Source organism: Astatotilapia calliptera, chromosome 18, assembly GCF_900246225.1.
Source record: "Astatotilapia calliptera chromosome 18, fAstCal1.2, whole genome shotgun sequence".
Taxonomy (NCBI): Eukaryota; Metazoa; Chordata; class Actinopteri; order Cichliformes; family Cichlidae; genus Astatotilapia; species Astatotilapia calliptera.
Window position 1 is genome coordinate 5858455 of NC_039319.1, and position 22469 is coordinate 5880923.

At 41.5% G+C, this 22469-nt stretch overlaps 1 protein-coding gene across 2 annotated transcripts in view; it reads left to right on the forward strand.

Moving 5' to 3' along the window:
- LOC113010403 (receptor-type tyrosine-protein phosphatase N2-like) overlaps nucleotides 1-22469 on the forward strand; it is a 233130-nt gene that overhangs the window by 160475 nt on the left and 50186 nt on the right. For both annotated transcript variants that reach the window (XM_026149408.1, XM_026149409.1), the window contains one exon: nucleotides 17250-17462. In XM_026149408.1, coding sequence (XP_026005193.1) covers nucleotides 17250-17462 — 213 coding nt within the window. The remainder of the gene's footprint in view (nucleotides 1-17249; nucleotides 17463-22469) is intronic.

The following is a 22469-nucleotide window of genomic DNA, read 5'->3' on the forward strand; positions in this document are numbered from 1 at the left end:
GAAAACGATGTGCCGGGAGTTTGCTGTTCTCCACGGCTCAGATATTTGAAGTTTACACAGCTACATTCTCGCCTGAAAATATGTTAAAAGTTTATTTTGTGACCCAGAAAGAGTAATAAGAGTAATATTAAAACTAAGTAGCTGCAGTAGTAGTAGCCATTGTTGGAAGCTGGAATTGGCTGGGCCAATCTGGGATATGGTTTTTCAATTTTGTTGTCTGGGTGGAAAATTGGGAGAAATTGGGGAGAATGGTGGCTCTGGGAGATTTTTGGGAGGGGCACTGAAATTTGGGATTCTCCAGGAAAAATCGGGAGGTTTGGCATGTATGTGCATTACTTTCTTGCTCTGTAAATTGACCTGGAATTCATTGTCTCATAATTACCAGTTAACAATGCACACAGCAGCACAAGTCCCTATCCTAATGAGGACACACTTATGATCTTTGTCTTCATATTTAGATATGAAAACAAAGCCGACAGCACAAAGCAAAAATGAAAACCAGCACAAAGTGACTTCGAAGCGATCGCCACAGCGATTCTTCTTTAGAAACATGAGTAGGTAGAAACGAAGTCTGCAGCCTGACTGCTCTTCACTCCTTCTGTTACCTGTTGAAGTTCAGGGTCTGGCTGCTGGGCTGGGGTCGGCATTCTCTCAGCTATAAAGTCACGCTGGATTCTTGGCTAGCTTAGCATTAGCATGCTGTCTGTCAGATTCTTGTAAAGAGCTGATGTTTTGTTAGCAACATGGTGGTTTCTGTCCTGGATGCAATTTCCACTTTCCCATTTATGCCCTTGTCCTTTTTTGCAATACAGTAAAAAATAATGTCCTGTCTCCACTCCCCACAAGCTGCATCTCTGTACCGCTCCACTATTGCCTCCTACTGCACATAAACTGAAGCTGATTGTACCATAAGTCTGCAGGAAGAGAAGAAAAAAACATTTGTTTGATGTTTTTTTTCTTTCTGTGAGCCCAGCGTGCAGATAATTTAAGAACTATTGTAACACAAGTAACAACAATTACAACAATTGTAACTATAATGTAATTACTCATCTGAGAACACTTATTCACGCGAGATTTATTTATATTAGGAAGAAATCTGGTGGAGAAAATTACTATCAGGGTCTCACTGATGAACTCAGGTGAAATATGTCTAAAACTGTCACAAAGAAAGTCACATGTTGTTTAAGCTATTTAACATTAGTCATCCCAGGCAGTGTGTTGGGGGGAAAGCACAATCGTCTTAGTTGTTGTCTTTCCCTTTGTGTCATCTATTTATATAGTTGTTAGCTGTCCAAAGTTCCATTAATTAATTTACACTTTTCGTTTTAGTTGCATTAGCACCATCCACTGAACTGAGAAAGGGCACTGAGATCAGAAACGTTCTGAATTGCAGTCAAATATTTCATCATACTGAGGGAGGAGTCAAAAAAACACTGACCGCTGGCAGGAGAAGTCCTATAAAATGCAGCTGGATGCAAATCAAGACAATGCTGAGAAAGTGCAGATCAGAGGCCTTTGAAGAACGTCCTAAATGTACTTTTGTGAAAGCACCTTTAATTTTACAACAGTGACAGTAACCTTCCATGTTGGCTGCAGGCCTAGTGCTGTACAGCACATCAGGCAGTGCTGAACATCTATCAGATATTTATTTGTCACACTGAGGGAAGAAAACAATCCGCTGGGACCCACAAGCAGATGTAAAAACGACTTTAATGACGTGCGAAAAGTCATTGTTATCACCTTCCCCTCAGTCTGCATCTCATAAGAAAATAACCCTCAATTTATTTTGCAGAGCTCTGAGGCATCCTCCTTCACAGAGGAGAAGATGGCTGATAAAGGTGATGGTTGAAAGGAATCCATCCATCCTTTTCCCTCTTTTCCCCCCCTTCCTTCATTCCTCGCTCCCTCCCTTCATTCCTCTGCTGCAAAAAGAAAATCCATTTGATTTTTGAGGAGGCAGGGAAACAGAAAACATTTCTCTGGGCTTTCAGACAAAAGCAGGCTTTTTTCAAAATGCCACTGCTTCTTCAGCCAGGTGGCAGACGCACTCAGCACTAAACTGGTCAGATCGAGTTGGTGAAAGTAGTCTGGAGCTCTGCTGCGGTCACAACCTCTGAAGATAAAAGATATCTGTGAGAGGGCATGGTGTATCAGTGATTTTATTTGCCATCTCTGCAACAAAATCTGGTGGAATACATTACAACCACAAAACTGAATTGTTTTCTTTATGCAGAACCGCAGTATAGATAGTGGACTGTGCCGGTGGGATGCCTCACTGCTTTTTGTGCAGCTCATTTGCACCAGAAGTGACAAACAGCAAACAGACAACCAAATTATTCAGTGCTGAGCTGCATTTTACTGTAGATGAAGACTTGTACATCGCCCTTTTTAATGTTTGAAACAAAGACATAGATCTTGTAGTTTTGCCTCTGTGCTACATCACCAGTATGACTGGAAATCAATCAATATGTGGTTGCAGTGCAAACAGACAATTTTAATTGATGGGGTTTTACAAAAAACTGTTCAAGTTTTACAGGCATTTTTATACATTCCTCTGTCTTCAAAGTTAAAAATGAATGTGGCGATCGACTATCAAGCAGTTTTATGGCCAGGTGAGGCTTGTTCTCTTACTGCTTCATCACAAAGGAAGTAGACGTAATATCTGAAGTTTTTTTTAAGTGTTGAGTTAGTATTTTGTAACTGTCCACTGTAGTTTCAGTATAATTTTAATATGAGACCCAAAGATGTTAGCGCAAGTGAAGGAGGCTATTATTAGGCTCAAAAACCCCAATAAACCTATCAGACAGACACAAAGTTTTCAAGTTTAGAATAAACAATACTGTGCATTAAAAAAAAACAACACTCAGCTACACCAAGAAGCCTGGAAGACCCCAGAGGATGGCTAAAGAGGATGATGACAGAATTATTTCCATAGTTAAGAAAAACTACTTCACAGCATCTAACCTAGTCAAGAAAAGTCTACAATCAAAAGACGCCTTCATGAATGGAAGTACAGAGCATCTACAAGAATTATGCTCAACACCAAGACGTTCAGATTAGACTTTGCCTAAAAACATCTAAAATAATCCACAAAAAATATCACAGATGAAATGAGAGGATGAGAGAAAAACAGATGAGAAGAGGAAGGTATGGAGGAGGAGAGAAACGGCTCATGATCCAAAGAATACCACATTATCTGTCTAACATGGTGGAGGCAGTGCTATGGGCATGTATGGCTGCCAGTGGAACAGGGCCACGGTTTGTCGATGATCTGACTGCTGATAGAAGTGTGCAGGGCTACATGCTCTGCTGAGATTTAGCCAAATGCTGCAAAAGCAGCCTAAGAGTTTCTTAAGATTTTCCTCAGTTGCAAAGTTATTCAACTGACCTCAGTAATAATAGAGCATGCTTTTTATTTCGGAAAACTCACCAACTGAAGGCAAAGCAACTCAAGGGAGGAGCACAACATTTGGTGATGTCCATGGGTTCTAGACTTCAGGCAGATCGGCTGCAAGTTATGTTTTTGTTTTAGGTAAAAAAAACAAAAACAGTTAAAATTAAAAAGAGTCTTTATATTTGAATTTAGGTTAGTTAGGGAGAACGGTGGTCGTTTCTCCGGTCCATCGAGTGCACCCAGACATCATTTAGCATTATTGTCATCAGTCAGTGCGTTCTTATACTGCAGGAACTCATCATTCATTTGGTGGGCAAACCTTAAAGCAGGTGTTCTCAAAGTTTTGATGTGTCAGTTTAGGAATCTAGCATCGAATTTAGGGCCAGACAAGAAAAATGGAAACATCAAACATGTTTGTGATGTGTCCAGTCAGAGAGTATACACGGATGCATAATGGCGGAAAAACTGAACCTAAAGAGAAATGTTTCTTTGGTCTCATTCTGTGATATGTTTGCACATATCTTTTAAATAGGACCATCGTTTGCAAAATAAACTGTATTAAATAAGAGTAAAATAGTTGAAAGAAAGAGATGTCTCACAGACATCCATACAGTCTGACTTCTTTTTAAAATCAGCAGCGTTTCCACCTCCTCAGAATTAGAAAGAATGCAGGTTTAATGTACCATAGCTTCTCTTCTCTTTTCAACCCAGGAGCAAAAATTATTTTTCACATATAGTCTTTGTGTTGTTTAAATGTTAAGTTTCCAAAAAAAAACATTGACTGTAATCAGTAGAAACAAATTCTAGTCTGGTGTGTGAGTCATGAAGTTAATTTACAACCTTTACAGCCTTTTATTTTGGACACATAAAACAAGCAAACCAATGTATACACAAACCTGTGTGACATTCACATTTAATGTCCCTTCAGTAAGCACTTTGCACTATGTCATATCTTCAGTGGACTGGACTTGCTTTCGGATGCAGTGTTATTCAGGGACAGCAGTCGAAGGGCTCTGCCAGGGAGTTAGTTTAAGTCAATTACAACAATAACTGAGTGGGTATCATTGGCCTGTTGGTGAAAGTTTAACCTCCTAGGACCTGGCGTCCGCATATGTGGACATCACATTTTGGGTTATCTAGAGCAAAATACTCAATTTTGCTCTACAAGGTCCTGATATCCACTTACGAGGACATTATACTGCTACTGGTCTATCGAAATTTTAAACGAATATCATATATGTGGCACTCATTTTTCTTAGAAACAAAAATCAGGTAAAAAAAATATCTGGTATATCTTTGTTTTTACATTCATCGGATCCCAATTTGCCCAAATATCAAAGAGAAATTAAAAATGTTGCTGTGGAAGAGTTCAGGTCTTAGGAGGTTAACATATGTTTCAATAAAATGCCAGTGCTACTGTTTTCAGAGGAAAAAGATATATTTGTGCTTTAGCCACAGGTGTCCCAGCATGTTCAAGTTACCAGGAAAACATATTTTAACAAATGAGCAGACGGTTTTATGGCCAAGGACAGTCTCCGCTTGTTTAACGGCAGGGAACAGCATACAGGACATGGCGCCTTTAAACTCTCGTGGTGTGATTGGACTGGTGAAGCGGAGCTCGCAGACTTAGACCGCCTGATGGTGATGCTGCTCCAGTCAAGACTGTCAGGAGAATTGTTTCATGCTCGCCCCTCTGACTGCAGAAGGAAGACAGTTACATCGGCCTCCGCTGTCAAGCCATTTTCCAGCATGTGAAGTGAGCTTAGCCAAAGGTACAAGACAGAGCAGTGTGTGTGTGTGTATGTGTGTGTGTGTGTGTGTGTGAAATCCTGAGGAAGGGGATAAATAAATAAAAAATGAAGGGGACAGAAAGCCCAGTCAAGTCTGGGTTCATGCACTCTTTGGAAAAAAAAATTGTGGCCACTGTTGTTTGCTGTTAACTCATTCACTGCCAGCCATTGGCAGTGAATGAGTTAAACCCATTGACTCATTCACTGCAATTGACGGCTATAGACGTCAATGGCAGTGAATGAGTTAAGCATGAAGCACTTCATCATATGAAGCCTATAGGGTCACTATTTTTTAATGGTTTTGCTACAAAGCGCTACATCCGTTACTTTTTGCTCTGCATTTACCTTAAATTTTAACAGAGCTTCTTGCACTCTTGTTTTGTTTTGTGCTCATTGTAAAGATGGAAAGTCCTCAGAGTATTGAGTGTGTTTGGGTCTCCTTTCTGCCCAGAACTGGAAAGGTACATCCTCATTTTCTTTGGTGCAACTAGCAGGTTTTCAATCGCTGCTTTAACACAAACTGTATGAAATACTTTGTCACTGTCTATTTGTCAGTCAGACCAGATGTTATGCTTGCTTACTGTATGCTGAAGATTTATGTCCCAGGGGGCGTCGGGGCTGAGGGGCTACCATATCATGCAGATGATGGCTCTTTTGTCTTGGGTGCCATCCTTGAAGACAAGGCATGTGGGGGCAGAATGGTGGGTCACAGGAATCCAAAATACTTGCACCACACAAAGGACAATGGTTTGGTGGTCCTGGGCTGAATGAGCTGTCATTTTGTTGAACAACATGAGAGACAGCCTTTCATTTCGTATCCATCGGTGACCGTTTGAATATCACACAAGCTGTTTGTGAGTATCCAGGCGATGATGGCCTCTGATGTCGTTACCATCTGACAGAGCTGACGGCGGAGTTGATGGCCGTGTCGTTCTGAAGCCGTCACACAAAGAGGGAGACATGACTGTTTTTTAAGGTTGCAAGTTGAGTGATGTTTTCCGAGCTCATTATGTGGAGATTGTTGGTCTAAAATCCTCTGTTCATCCATAGTTAATGACAGTGGGGACTTCTCACTCTGGGTTCTGTGAGGCTTCAAGTGATAGCAGAGAGAATAAAGTCAAGTAGTCTCATGCGGAGAAGAGATCTTAATGGTCGCCATCAATCTTCTCATTTTACATGTCAACAAAAAGAAACAAAAAAAACTTAAAACCTCAGCAAAGCACCGTGGAAGTGTCGTGCAAACAAATTCGCAATCTCGAATTACGATTTATAGCCAACAAAAGGAGCAGTGGAGAAAACGAAATAGTTAGTTCTGACTAAAAACTACCGGGGCAAGGTCAGGTGTGAAGTTCACAGTGAAGGATCCTGGGAGAAGTTTTAAAAATAACAGTTGGACTACAAACACAGGGTAAGTATTTGGTCTCAGACATATCTGCAGTTAGCTACCAGTATTAACATTGCAAGGCCTCATTCAGCTGAGTAGATGCAGGTTGAACTCAAACCCGGCTATATAGCATGTGGTCGGCCGCTCAATGCACTTAGCTAAGCCAGCGCCCAACAGGCACTTTAAATCTAAAATGCTTGCGAGGATCACTTGTTTTAACAGGTAACGTGATGTAGGGCTGTGCAATATGACCAAAATCTCATATCCCGACATTTATCGTCCCGACAACGATATATATCACACAATTTTTACATTTTCTGTAAATTCTGTGAATCTTGGGCAACTCGACTTGTGTGAAGTGTTTTCAGCTGGATGTTGTGTACCTGGAGTCGAGTCATATGACCGATGCATGAAACTATACATTTTTAGACATACGGTAAGTGTAAACGGCTGCAATTTCTTTGTATTTATTACATGATGTGCTGCGGGGAAAAGCCTGTTCTAAGGTTTACTTTTTTTTGCACCTCACCTCTCATCCGTAAACACTCTGCATACTATTTCACGTGATTCCGTTTATTTTGAAAAATTCATTTAATACCTTCCTGACTGGTATTAAATAGATAATTTATAATGGCTTTAATTGGGTTGAAAGTTTAATTCCTTTATCTTAATATATACAACATATCTGATGTGCTGTTTTATCATTATATTTTACCTGGGGTGCAGAGAATATGAACCAGCTTCAAAGGATGCAGAAGTGGCCAAAAAGCGTCTGCAACCATCAGGTTTGACACTACAGGATTGCCAAGCGTTATGTTAAGAAGACATTTCCTCCTTGTTGAATTTGGAAAAATTCCCACTTGTGAGAATTTCTGTGCTTGAATCTGGGACACAAAATTGCTAATTTTACCAAATGGTTTGAATTTTTCTACCCAGCTAGCACCATTTCCCCCTTTTAACAGCATGTTTCCTCTACTTATGTCATCCACGGAAATCTAGGATAGCATGTTCCAGTTGTTCCGTCAGCAAAGAACAGCATGGCAACTAGGATCCAGGAAGTCCATTCAGTATGAGTACAGTGCTCCTTTCAGATAAATCTGATCCTTGTAAAGAAGAGCACCCACAGCACCTCCCTTTACACTAATGTGCATGTAACTGTGGCCTTGTAAGGTGCTGCTGAATAACTGCTAACTAAATAAAATCCAGCTGAGTGAGTGTTCATAACCTCATTTACAAGTCTTCATGATAATCACAGCTACCTGTTTTCAGGCTGCTTTATAAAATGTACACACAGACTTCAGGTTTAATAAAAAATCACCTTCATTCAGTTTGTGAAAATGTTAACAGTGAACAAATGTTAGAGTAACATAGTCCTTGAAATAGAAAGATTCAATCTTCAAAAAGCAATTAAACACAGGGAGTTGTCCAAGTCTGAAAAAAAGAAAGCGATATTGCAAAGAACTCTGAGGTAAAATTACGCCTCTGCTAAACAGTTAACTTGGTAGCAGATGTAAATTCTGCTGCTCCTGCTAACTGTCTTCACCATTAGTACTGGAAGCTAAATTTTCCAGAGAACAGTCCTAAAATGGAAAGAGAAAAAATATCCAGTGAGTGGCAGCTCTCTGGGCGAAAGTGCTTTGTGGATGTCAGAGGTCGGAGGAGATGTGCCAGACAGCTTTGAGTTGATAGGAATGCAACAGTAACTCAAACCACCGCTCATTACAACCAAGGTATGCAAAAGAGGATCTCTAAAAGAAGAACTCATTAAATCTTGGTCGAAAGATGGGCTACAGCAGCAGAGGTACTCCTCCTGTCGGCTAAGAACAGGAAGCTGAGGCTATAATTTTCTGACTTGGACAACAGAGGGCTGGAAAAACGTTGCCTGGTCTGAAGAGATTCTGCTGTGACATTCAAATGGTAGGCTCCGAATTCGGGATAAATGAAATGAAAGCGCAGATCGCTGCTTTGTTCAACTAGTGGCGCTGTAATGGTGTGGGGGATATTTTCTTGGTGCACTTTGAATCCTTTACTAAAGGATTCAAAGTTGATACTAAAGGACCTTTAGTATCAATTGAGCATTGCTTAAAGACCACAGCCTACCCGAGCATTGTTACTCATTTATGTACATCCCTTCATGACCACAGTGTACCCATCTGCTTTCAGCAGGACAACAGTTCATGTTATGAACCACAGATCATCTGATAGTGGTTTCTTGAATACGGCAGCGAGTTCACAGTACTCAAAAGGCCTGATCTCAGTCTAATATAGCGCCTTTGGGATGTGTTCAAAAAGCAGATTTGCATTATGGATGTGCATTCAACAAATCAACAAATCAACATTCAACAAATCCATATTGACAAGACAGCATGAAGCTGTCTTGTCAATATGGAAAAAAGTGCATCTTTCTTCAACTATGACAAGATATCAGCTTTGTTGTAATTTCTTTACTCTCAGCTGTGGGAACATAACATTTCAACACCTTGAGATTTATTTCCGGTTGGATGGAGGAGTCTCCTTCTTGGTCGCCCATTTTTAACCAAACCTTAATACTGCTCTTAGTCACATAAGTAACAAAAAATCATATCACACATCCATAACAATCTAAGTCGAAAGATAAAATAATTTATCAATTTAAATAAATCTCAAAGCACTTTCTGTATTATTTGTATTTATGTACCATGAGACGCTCCACTCACCAAGAAAAATATACTGTATTGTACCATAACAATGTAGCTTGCTCTGAGTACATTTTATAACATTAATATTATCAATATTTACAGTATTAAGCTGGAAGTGGAAAAAATAATGACAGTATATGTGCACATCTGAGTTAATATATTGGCAAACAGATGTCTATGTACATATCCAGCAAGTACGTTGCCACATGAATAATCTGAGTGGATGTATTTATCTTCCTTTGAGCAAATGTTTGGCCTCCACGCGCTCCTGAGTAAAAGCGTCTGTCTCTCCCACTGTTAGTGTATCAGCTGTTTGGTGCTATGGGAAAGTATTTCCCATAATAGGTGGACCAAACTAACCAAAGTTCTCTAGGTTGGAACTGCTTGATTGAGAGTTCAGAGTTAACACATTAACACTTCTGCTTATGGCCTGATGTTAAAACTGTGATGCAGACACATAAAATGCAGGAACAGGTAGTATTGCATTGTGTGTGTGTGTGTGTGTGTGTGTGTGTGTGTGTGTGTGTGTGTGTGTGTGTGTGTGTGTGTGTGTGTGTGTGTGTGTGTGTGTAACAAAAACAGAAAAACAGCAAGCGATTTTCATGTTGCTAAAAAGGAAGAGGAAATCAAATACAGGCCACCAAAGCTCCCCAACTTTGTCACTTCCAGTTCTTTTTGCTTGCGTTCAAAGCATCGAGAGTTGGACCGATGGGAGGTGGGAGGTACCGGTCAGCCCCCCCTAAACTCCACCAAGCAACTCCCTGCCCCCACCCTCCTAGCCCTCTCGGCACACAGAGGAGAGCAGGGTCTCCGCTGCCTGCCACCTCCAGCTGCCACCAAGGAGGACAAAAGATTGTGTGGGGGTGTATGTGAAGGAGATGCGGGGGACTGAAAAGAAAGATGAACTGAAGAGCCCCACACACACACTCAAACACACACACACACACACACACACACACACACACACACACACACGCTCCCCAGGAAGGACCTTGTCAACTACATTAGGCAGCATCTCCTCTCTTTGCCCTCTCTTTTTAATTTTTTTTTCAAGCTACAAACACTGTTAAGTTTGTTGATTTTCCATCCACGCACACACAGACAAAAAACCCCAACAAACATCTGACATCAGGAAAAAAAAAATTCTGACTCAAATGCACAAACACACATGCAAGTACGCTGACAAACACAGCTTCCCAACTTAATTCTGTAACGGTCCACGTTCGCTGCAGCTGTTAGTCCTTTTCACTCTCGCCAACAATGATTACGAAAGAAGAATAGCTGGATACAGTAAACTGAAAGACATAAATCAATCTGTATGTGATTGTTTTTTCAAAGCTATGAGCAAATATTTGGTAATGTATTAAATAAAACTAATATTTTTCACATGCAAACAGTTAGGTCACAGTCAGGTCCTTCAATTTAAATCAAAACTGCAAGTAAGCTGTCAGTTTCTATTTGTTATACCGCACAAACAGCTCACTTTCTGTCAATAGTCATACACATCAATACTTTTTTTTTTTTTTTTTTACGAGTGAGAGAAAAATCTTTTAGTTCAGTGGAAGGAAATCTACACATTTTTTACCTTTAACTATGCCCTAAATCCCTTCTACGAGTAACAAGTTCCAATAGTCCTAAAATCCTATTAAAGTCAGATTGGGAAAGAAAACACTGCATTGCCCATGGAGATAATTCTGCTTAAAGAGAAATCTTTAGTCGCCTGAATTGTCTTGAATCGAGCAGCAGTTTCTTGGCAGCAGAGGACTGATGTGCCTGAAGATATTTCCATTTGTTCCCAGAAAGCAAACCGATGTCGCCACATCTACAGAATAACTTTAATTTGATTGAAGGAAAACAAGATTTTAAGAAGCAGCACGAGTCGGAATGACTTGTAAAAAGGAATGTCCTGCTTTTTTCCCCTTTATTCCCTCTCCTCCTTTCCTTACAGCCTCGTCCCTTTCCTTTGCCTCCTTCCCTCATCCTTCCTGTCCTGTTCGGGTTTTTTTTTTCAATCCTCTCTTCGTTTTCCCCCCTTTTCTTTTCATTCCCTTTTTACTCTCTTGTCCTCAACTCCTCTTCCTCTCCTCTTCCTCCTCCTGTCGGCAACATGTGGAGCCGTAGCCATGGCAACAAGGGAGGTGACATGTGCTGTAGACAGGCAGGGAATGGAGGGAGGGATGGGAAGAATATAAGGAGGAGCCCCACAGCACATTTGTAGTCTCTCTCTCCTTAAAAAAAATAGCATCATTCCTCCCTCTGGAAGTGGAGGCTGCTCGTCCTCTCCTCTCTTTTCCTGTCATCTCCTCTCCAAACGTATCTTGAATTGCATCAGGAAGAAGACAGGAGAGAAATCTTTTGGTGCATTTCTCCTTTTTTTTTCTTTTCTTTTTTGTTGTTTACAAGGGATGAGGTTAATGGCATAAAAAAGAAGAGGGGGAGGAAAGAAAGCTGGGAAATTTCTTTTCTTTTCTTTTTTTCCAAAGGAGAGAAAGGAGATGATGGGAGGAGATGAAACTCCCTCTCTCTCCAACTCACTGACTCTCTCCTCCTCCTCCTTTGGTATGATGCTGTCTCTGAGTCTGTGGAGTCCGTGCAGCCGGAGTGGAATGGGAAATAGACGCAAGAGGAGGTGTCTGTTGCATTACCTCACCATGGATTTTTGGTAGGTTTTAATTGTTTTGCATGCTAATGTGGGCTAATTTTAATCAGTACCCACAGCTGTCGAATTGTCCCACAAATCTTTGCGAAATATTAAAGATGATGGGTCTGTTCTGGTGTCGCTCTTTTCAGTCATTTCTCTAAAAGAGACGAAGGAGTGTGCCCTGGTTTTAAACACATTGTTTTTCAAATACAATATTGCATCAGTTTAATTTAGAACCTAGTGTGTCGATAGAAATTCCTTCGCTTGATTAAAAATTGCCTAAAATTTGTCCCGGAAAGTCGAATATTTTAAAGGTGAACGCGCAGTGGGAGTATCCGTGGAGTTTAGACAGTGAGTGACGGCGCACCGTGGTCGAGGGGGCTTCATGCAGCTGCATCTCACCGTAACATTGTAATAACATTCAGTTTAATGGGATTTGCTGCTGTTTTCATTTTGCTCAGCTGCCGCCTCGCACTGCTGGAGTGCGAACTTTAAATAACCTTGTGGTTTGTTTTCTTTTTGTTTTTTAATGCTGTGATATTCATCTTCGAGGATTGCCCTAATTTGTGTGCAATTTGTGATATCGCAGAAGAATCGGTTTAATCCGGTGAAGGTGAGGTGAAATGAATAGAGTTGTTGCTTGGTTTTTAAGTGGGTGCTTATACGAGCAAAGGATCATTTTTTTCTGTTTTGTGCAAAGTTTGACTCAGGTGCATTTGAATTTGGGTGCGTGCAGTGTGCAGACATCAGTGCACGGCGTTTGAGAGTGTGTGGGTGTGTTGTTAAAAGACATACATACATGCAACTGTGCACCGGCAGATGTAAGTACATGAAATGTAATGTAGTCATATTTCTTGCAATGCACGCATAGTAAAAATGTACTTATTCATACATCCCGCTATATGTGTGTGTGTGTGTGTGCGTGCATACATGTGCATGAATGATGTGTTTCTCTGTGCTTGTTTGCTGAAAGGTTTTCTTGAAACCCTGGTTGAACTTTTTCAAAGGCCCGGAATGAATCAGAGGTGAGGGATAAATCTTTTCTACAGCGGTCGTCGTCCAGGAAAACAAAAGCTGGCCGGCGCTCTCCCTCTGACCTTTTTTACCCATTCTGAATAAGCCGGAGCCGTGCAAATCCATCTGCCTTTTGTCTATGGAAGCCTGGCTAATCCACACCCCCATTCACGCACACACATATACACCCCGTCACACTCATACCGACCAGGAGACTTAACCGCTCCACCACCAAACGTCCACGCAAAACCAAAGACCAGAATCATTCGTTTTTCCGATGAATGATTTACTCACATTTTTGAGGAGAGTTAACCTAAATCTATTTTCTTAATTGATTTAAGTAAGGTTTTAGTAGTAACAGCTGCAAAGAAGATTATTGTAAGTCTATGGAATTTAGGCTGCTGCCCACATAAGTAAGATTTTAACACTAAACTGCTTAAAGAAATTCACCATGTGATTAAAAAAACAAAAAACAAAGGTGTTCTGCTATTCTTTTTGTTCTTTTCCCTCCTGTGTAAAGGCGCCTATCTGTCTGCAGGGAGTGTGTCTGATATTTGCTGAAAAGAGATGAACCTAGCAGCGTCTACAGCCAGACAGACAGCCGGCATCCTTGACGGGCTACATTAATGCTTTTCAGAAATAGTCAGGAGGCACTGCACACTGTATGTCAAACCACATTTGCTTATGTGAAATGAAGAATTTGCAAGTACAATCGATTTTTGTGGGAGCAGATGGACAATGGAAGTGGAAGCATGAAAGGAACTCCCATCTCCCCTCTGCCTTTGGGGAGAGAACATTCTTCTTTCATGTTCAGACGCTCGCTCAAAAAGTCTTGATCAGAACGGCCGATTTACTTCCAGAAACAAACAGGATTTCTGTAGCTTTTTTCTTTGTCTGTCTGAACCATGAGAAAAATACTTCCGAGCCAGGAATGATTTAGATTAAAGCCTGAATTTCTGTTTTAATCCGTCCAGCGATTCAACCCAACAGTCGTAGTGATATTCCTTTTTCACCTACAATCACACCAGCAACGTGAACCAATTTACATTTCCTTTCATTTCTATGTGCTGGGTTGTAATTCACCTTAGATTGAAAGGGTTAAGTCTCGGGAGTGAGAAACGATGAAGGCCTTAGAACCGCAGAGACGAGCAGATTGCCGCTTATTACTGGAAACATACAGTACAATATAGGTAACACACTTACATCGAGTACAAGCTTTCGAATGCAAGTGTTTAGTTTCATAATGCATATTACCGAAAAGGCTGTACAGTCATTTTCACAGTAATGGCTGCATGCGTTGGCTCATGTGTGAATGTTCCACCTCCCATCCTGAGCAAACATTTGATTTTCACTCATTGCAAATTTCTGCTACATCTGCCGCTGCAGCTCGGCTAGAATGGCTGCTCGTTTTTCATAGCTGTGAACTAACAAGTCATACGCCCTCAAGTCGCTCTCTCGCTCTCTCCCCCTCTTACGCTCAACACACACTCTTCCACCCCCCTTTTACTGTTACTAACAACTGCAACCAAACTTGATTAAGCAGGTGGGGTCAGGCTACATTTGTTTGAATCAATAGACAGACATGCTAGGCAGCCATGATAAAGAGGCCGAGGGAGGAGGTGGGATCAGTGCGTGCGTCTCTGCCTGTGTGTGTGTACGGAGTGGGGAGTGTGCTTTGGAAACGCCGGCATCTGTCCCGTGAAAGATGACTGAGCTGTTACAGTTAGGGCCTTGAATTATGGGCCATTACTAGCCAAGCAAGATGCAATCCCTCTCCATGAAACTTAATTTGACAAAACAATGAGATGACTCGGGGAGTAAAATGACAAATGAAGTTATTTGATCCGCGGGTTTAAAAAAAAATACATTTTGCAAAAGATGATTGCAGTGGAAGCATGTGGAATCAGCAATAATGCATTATTAATGGGCTTGCCGAGCCCACAACGCATACAGGCTACTGCTCAGCTACTTTTGTTTATGATGCTTTCTTAACGGCTGATATTTTTTGCCGCGATCTTTTACATTAAAAGCGCATTAATGAGGAGAAACATTAAAAATACACAAGCCAACCACAATCAATTGCATCTGCTCGTGCAGATGTGTAATGCAACATTAGGACAAGCAGCCATATAAATGTAATATAAACAGACTCCCTACATTACTGATTCATGAACAGGCTCTATAGTAAGTTGAGTTTGCAGATAAATCTTTAATGTGCCCTGTACTTCAAAGCTGAATCACAATTTTTACTTCTCATACATATATATATATTTTCTTCTTTAATTCAGAGCCTTACTCGGAGACAGCCGCTGTTTTTTTTGTTTTTTTTTCAGGGCCGTCACATTACTATGCGACCAGCTTTTACAGTATGGCTCAGAACTCCCCAAGCAAATTGGACACCCCACAAAGCATCGGACAACTGTTGTCCCCCATTGTGTGTGTTTTTGCGGGCACTCTTTATTAGGTGCTGAATGCAGCAGCAGCAATGAATGAAATCACGGGGTGGGGGGGAACGATGAAGGGAGGGTGCATTATCGAGTGATGATGGCGGTGGGGTGGGGGTCACTCCCCGAAACCTCACAAGAATTCCAGAACAATCTTTAACAGGGTAGAGCGGTCCTTTTCCCACCTCCCAGGGTTTCAGGGCTTCTCTGTGCTGACAGGCAGGCAGGAGGGATCCGACAGGACTGCCCCTTTTCTCCCTGCTGCTTTCAAAGCCTCCTTTCCATTAACTCACCACGCCACACCTCGCCTAATCTCCGTGACCTCTACCACTGAGGGACAGGGATTTTTTTTTTCCGCCCCCTCCCTTTTTTTTCACCCTCAAGCTGCCTTTCTCCAGGGTTGAGAAAACCTTTGTTTTTTTTCTTTTTGAAATCATTATTTTTCTCTGTCAGAATACAAAAGTAATTTTAAACAAGCTTAATATGCAACATAAAATTACAGCTAGGACAAACTAATGATGAGTGCAGCGATAAGCATAGTTATGTGCTTGGGACCATCAAGCGTTTGAATTTTTTGTACCCGTAAATGAGTGGTAATCTCTTTTGTGCGACAAAGAAATGGGGAAAAAAATGGTTCCAAATAAGGAACAAGTCAAGAAAAGCTGTTTTTGCGATTGATTTCTTTTGATAATTCTTTGTCAAGAGGAATTACAGGCCTGTCATTGGCTATGCAATTTGTAGCTCTACTCTTTTGGTTCTTGCCTCGCTCTTTGTTGGCAAGATCATTATGCTGTGCGTAATAACGGGGAATTATGTTGCCTATTGTTAACTAGTAGTAGTCAGGTAAAATGCAACAGGCCCATTATCTGGAGCTCGCTGGTGTCTGAAAATGAACAGCAAGCAGCAGTCGGAGCTGCAGCTCATAATGAACAGCTCAATAAGACTTACTTCTCCGCTCTCAAATGATTGCACATTCGTGAAGCAGTTCAGACAGAGACTTTTATCATACAGTATGTGTCCATTGTGTTATCTTAAGCAGCTGACTGGTTGAAAAGAAATCTTTAATCTCTAGTTGTTTGCTGAAGGATCTGGTTCTCTCACGCTGGATTAAATTGCAGCTGAGGTCGGAATTGGCGAGGCACTTGCTCAAGACAGCAGAACGTCTGTTGCCTCTGAGCATGGTGGTAGAAAATTCCTCCAATATAGCAAGCGGGGTGTTGAGCTGTCTAGAGACATCCAGAATGCTTTACTAAACAGGAGTTTATGCATTCTATGCACTCCTGGGCACAGATGGTGGAACAAACGCTTGTGATTATACTTTTCATCGAGCGCAGTGATATGCATGTTTATGCGTTTCCAAAAAAGGAAAGAAAAGAACCGTGTGATTTACACTTTCATCTACCCATGCAAAGACAAGCATTATTTTGGAACCCTGATTAGTAGCAAAAATAATTCGCGCTTATATTATCTTGTCAATCGAAGGATTCCAGTGTGACTTGTTTTGGGGGGGTTTTGGCCTCTTTGGTGGCTGCTTTAATCCAGGAGTATCAGACCATGTGCCATGAAGCTCTGAGAGCCTGCAGGGTTGTTCCAATCAAACACTCTGCCAGATGATTTTGCAGATTAGTTCCTCTTGTCTGACTGATCAGTAAAATCACCTGAAAGCATGCACACTCTTAGGTACACAGCTTCACACCCCTGCGGGGTTTTTTTCTTCCCAAAAGCACCTGCTTCCATCACGACCGCAGTCATTTTTAGCAGGGTGGATGAATCAAAACCCTTATCTTGACATTGGCAGCACCACGCTCTACCCATTGAGCTGCAAAGAGAACCACTCACCGCAGATAAAAATAGTAATAGACGCAATTTATTAACCAATTCATCTGTTCTTTTGTGGCACACAGGGAAGCCAGATCAACCAGATCCCCACCAAGTACAGCCAGACAGAGTCAACCAAGTTCCTCATTCTCACCGTCGTGTCAATCCTGTGTATCGTTGGAGTCCTGCTGGCCTCCACCGTGGTCTACTGCCTCCGGCACCGTTCCCACCACAAGATCAAAGAAAAGCTCACCAATTTGGGAACAGATACAAGCAGCGATGCTACCGCCACCTACCAGGTAGGAGTTGTTACTGTGCCATCTGTGCACACATTCACATTATACATATATATTTATATTAGAAAAATGTGTTGTGTTTATAACACGTGAAAGATGCATAAACAGGAGTTCTCCTGTGTGTGCATAACATTAAGAAGTGGAAGTTTTGTGGACCTTCATAATGAGAGAGCCTTTTATTACAACCATATTTTTGCTTCTTGTAATCGTCATCTTGCAACTGATGGCAGCCGTTGCTTTTTCCTATTAAAGCAAAACAGAACAACGCGATACGTGTTTATTATTGAGGTGCACTGTTTTGTTTTTACAGTTTTGTATTACCTGTACTGTTTACAGTAAATCTCACACGACATAAATAATCCACAGTAAGATTTGGTCACAAATTATACATTTTTTTAGGACTCATCTTTTTTAGATTATTTAAAAAACACGCCAAAATGCACTATTATTTTTCCCTATGTAATTAAAAATTGCAATTTTTTTTAAATGGCTTGAAAATCCCTGCTTTAGTCTCCGGGGCTGATTTTGTGATTTAAAGGAGACAGACTCTGTGATTCTCTTCTTTCAGCGTCGCCTTCACTCTCGTGTCGACATGTTTTAACTACGTTAATGGTGTGTGGTGATTGCTGATTGTCTCCTGCTATAATTTGTTGTCTGAGACATGAAGTAATATCACCAATCCAACAGGTTTTCCACCTCGAGTTATTTCCATTCCCTCCTCTGCTTGCGGTAATTATCCTTTGGCCGGAATAGCCAAGTGTGAAATTTAATTTACAGAATCCAATATTAAGTGGCTTTTTGAGCAAAGAATTAGATTGAGATTTTTCCGTCTCTCTTTCTCGCTCTCTCTGACCTTTTCCCCACCATGTTTTTAAATGAGAGTAGTCCTGTGAGCATTGATTTTATAATGAGCCCAGCTTGGCCCCTAAGTGCTTACATTTTATGCTCCTCTTCAGGGATTTTTACCTCCTGAAATAGACTGTGGGACTGCGTCAAAGGTTTACCTCATCACTGCTGACTTACAGATTCACAATGTTGCTTTTTGCAAATAGAGATATTGCTTACCAGTAAGAGAGAAGCATCCCTTACTGGTTAGCGAGAGAGGTTTCTAAAAGACGATTCAACATTCATGCCGCTAAAAATTTCATTAAAATTAAAAATCTGTTTTGCACGAGTGCCCTGGCCAGTGATAGGTTGATCTCAGTCTACATAAAATATTTGTTTTTCCTCAGAGTGAAAAACTTATCTTCTCGGTTACTTAACTCCGAGAGTCACTTTAAGCTTCTAATTGAAAAATGCTAATTAAATTCACACGTAAGGCTGTGTTTCCGCTTTATTTATCTGATTAAGCGCTTACAAAAACCTTTGTTGCTCATTCTTGGGAGGTTTCAGTCTTGCTTTGCTCGCACTCCCAAAGCTCTTCTAGTTGATTCTCTTTCCTCTGTCGTCTTTATCGAGTCTCGACAGTGAGCCGCCGTCATCCTCAGTGAAAGACCTCAGTGTTCAGCTCCCATCTTAGCCGTGTAAACCTCGTCTCTTTGTCAGCGCTGCTGTGTAGAGGGCTTCCCTGGGCTGGAGTCTGTCTGTGTGTGTGTGTGTGTGTGTGTGTGTGTGTGTGTGTGTGCGCGCACAGTCTCCAGGGCTACATGCAATTAAAGCAGACAGGAAGCGGCAGGCTGCCTGACGGCCTTACTACTGCAGCTCCTTCATGCTGGCTGTCAAATAGACACAAATATGCACAAACACATGCGTGCTGTGTGTATGCATGCACACTCTAACCAACCGCTGCATATTAATGACTCTTGCCCTGGGCGCGTTTGTTTGAGGCCTCGCTTCACATCCTTACACACGCACACACACACCGCCTTCCAATCACGTCACCACACCACCACCTCCCTCTGAATCCCCTCCACCTTTGGCTCTCAGCTCCCGGGCTCCCAGCACGTCAGTCAAGCAGTTACGGTGTAACGGCAACGTGGGATTGGCCGACACCAACAAAGGAGATGTTGATTGACAAGCGTCGACAGAGGACTGTGTGCAGCGTGTCAGAGCACTGGGCGGGGAGATGGTGGATGATGCTTGTCAGTCAGTCAGTCCCTGGATTACTCTGTTGCCAACATGGGAGTCTGCAACGTCGTTGTCAGTTTATCTTTACATCTGATTCGAACTTTTATCTGCTACTAAAAGTCTTTTTTCCCCCCTCAAAGCAGAGAGGAAACTATCCGCTCCGCAGCGTGAGATCATTGCACTAGATTGCGGCGAGGCTCAACTTTTTGCATGGATGTTTTTTTCACAAATCAAGAGATATCATCTTGAAGCATTATCATTTTTAAAGATATCATCACCCACACCAGGAATTTTCTTGAAACACGAGAAATGCTTTGATAACTAATGAACATATTTGCATGTTTTTTAAGAAAGAAAAAAATATAGACTTGTTACTGATGAGGGTTTTTTTTAGCTTTTCTTTTTTGGCGTCCCTCAGCCTGCCTTACTCCACTTTCACAATCTCTCTCTTTCTCAATTCAATTTCAAGGACTTTCATTAACATCATAAGATCTTAACATCGCTAATGAATATGTGCAAAATGCACTTCCAGTTCATCTCAGTTTAGATTAAACAAGCAAACAATAACTCTCGTTCTGTCCTACACCTCTGTTTTCTCTGTATCCCTTCTGTTCTTTTCTTCTTTGCTCTGTTCCTGAAGCTTTTTTTTAAAGTATCCGTTCTATGTATATTTTAATTATAATTTACTTTACTCCTTAAATCCCTTTTCCTTAACACAGATTGTGTTAGGTTGCCCCTTTTATTTGCTAGTTTGCTTAAGCACAGAGGAAGGGCACTTGGGTGAAGGCCCCTGAATTTGATTTGGTCAGAGGGGCATGTAAACAGAGGTACCCCTGTGAGCCTGACAGGCTCTGCTGGCACACCCCAAAAGCCAACCTTCGTCCCTATTAGCAAGCTTTTCTGAAAAGGGGGTGCTTCGGGTGGCACGTGCCTCCCAGCACTTACACGCCCTGTGCTGCCCCGGGGCTGATGTATGATTCGAGATGGTCATGTGGCACCAAGTGGATTCCCTGGCATGACGCCCATGAGAGGGGGTTGTTGGGGTTTTTCTTTAACCTTTATTCATATGGGAAGAGTTGATGTGGCACATGTGCATCTTTTCCACATCATGCTCTTTGATTTTCTTCTTTCTTATTTAGTGGCTTGGATAAAAAAGGCCTGTGTCAGGAGCAAATTTAGTATGCACTCTATTTTTGACTTCTTGTGAATCTGTGTCTTTTTACCTGCGAGTTTCTTAGTTTCATATAGCAACTATGCTATGCTAACATTCTAATAATTAAAAAAGATTTAAAAAAAAACTTTTTCAGATTGCTTTTAAATGCTGACATCAATTTTAATAATGATTCCTTCCCTCCCAGACAGACCTTTGTTTTGATCGAATGGATTGTGTCTTAAAATCAATTTAAAAAGACTTAAAGCTCTTTAGAGATTGGTACTCCATCATGCTGAACATATACTGTATATCCACCCTTATTTATTGTCAGATCTAATGCAGTAGTTGATCTAGATGACTCCAAACCTTAGATTTGCCAAAAAGCATTTCATTCATGAGTTATACTTTCATTATAAATTAATCGAGAAGGCAGCAAAAGCCAGTATGGATTTCCTGGAAAGATAATTTTTTCATTTGCTGCATTACAATATCTGCTGTTTGGCACAGCACTGGGCTTTTGGATGACCTTGAATACACTAACAATAGGGGTTTCGCTTAAAAGCATCTAATAGACTGCATGGATTCAGTGCCACTGAGCAGAAACAAGATGTAATGTCTTTAGTAAAAGACTCAGTGGAACCCAACTGTTACAGAGTCCCAAGTAATGCACGACCGTACAGCATGGCTGCTTTGCATTCAGTGCACTTAGCGTACATGCTCGTAAACAAGCAAAAAGTTGAAGGTGGAAGGCTGTTCACTCGTGAGTGGTCACGATTTTGAATCAAAGAAGAAAGAGAGGGAACGCCAACCACTCTTTAGTAGGCTTTGAGTGATATTAGTGCCAAAGGCATTAGCATGTGTTGTTTGGTGTTTCTGTCAGTTTAGTCAAAGCTGGAAAATACGCATCAGACTGGCATGCTGATGATAAACCAAAGTCATTAAAGTGATGAAGTGTGTATAGTTAAAATCAATAGAAAAAGAAAAAAGAAAAGAAAGACAGAAAGAAAGAAAGAAAGAAAGAAAAAGATACTCGTGTTTGTATGGACACTGCTCCGGGATGGGGGAGGTGTTGGCACTGTAAATCTGCACTGTTCACACTCTAAACCTGTCCCGAGTTATATTCTTCCTTCACATTATTTTATTTTATTTTATTTTTTTTTAAGCTCTAATTGGCTCTCGGAGGGAAGCCATTTTGAGGCAGTTTTAATTACATCATAAAAAAATTTGCTGCAGCTGCAAAGTTCACCGTGTGCAGTTGTTCTGGTATGAATGCTGTTGATCATGTGTGACAAAACGCCCACAATTCGGTGTGATTGAGCGGATTGAACACAAAAAATGGAGCTCAGAGGATGTAGCAAAAACAGGAAATCGGGCAAACTGGTGTAGTTAGCAGCCAGAAGGATATTTATGGGGCCTATTTTGGTCTTTTATTAAAGATTTGACATTGGGTAGTTTGTGTGGTGCCATAAAACCCCCTGTGTGAGCTGTGACAACAGTCTGTGTGTCTTTCTCAATACTTCGCGGGGTGATCGTGGCTCAAGAGTTGGGAGTTCGCCTTAATCGGAAGGTTGCCGGTTCGAGCCCCGGCTTGGACAGTCGTTGTGTCCTTGGGCAAGACACTTCACCCGTTGCCTACTGGTGGTGGTCAGATGGCCCGGTGGCGCCAGTGTTTGGCAGCCTTGCCCCAGGGTGGCTGTGGCTACAATGTAGCTTGCCATCACCAGTGTGTGAATGTGTGGGTGACTGGTTGTGTAAAGCGCTTTGGGGACCTTAGGGACTAGTAAAGTGCC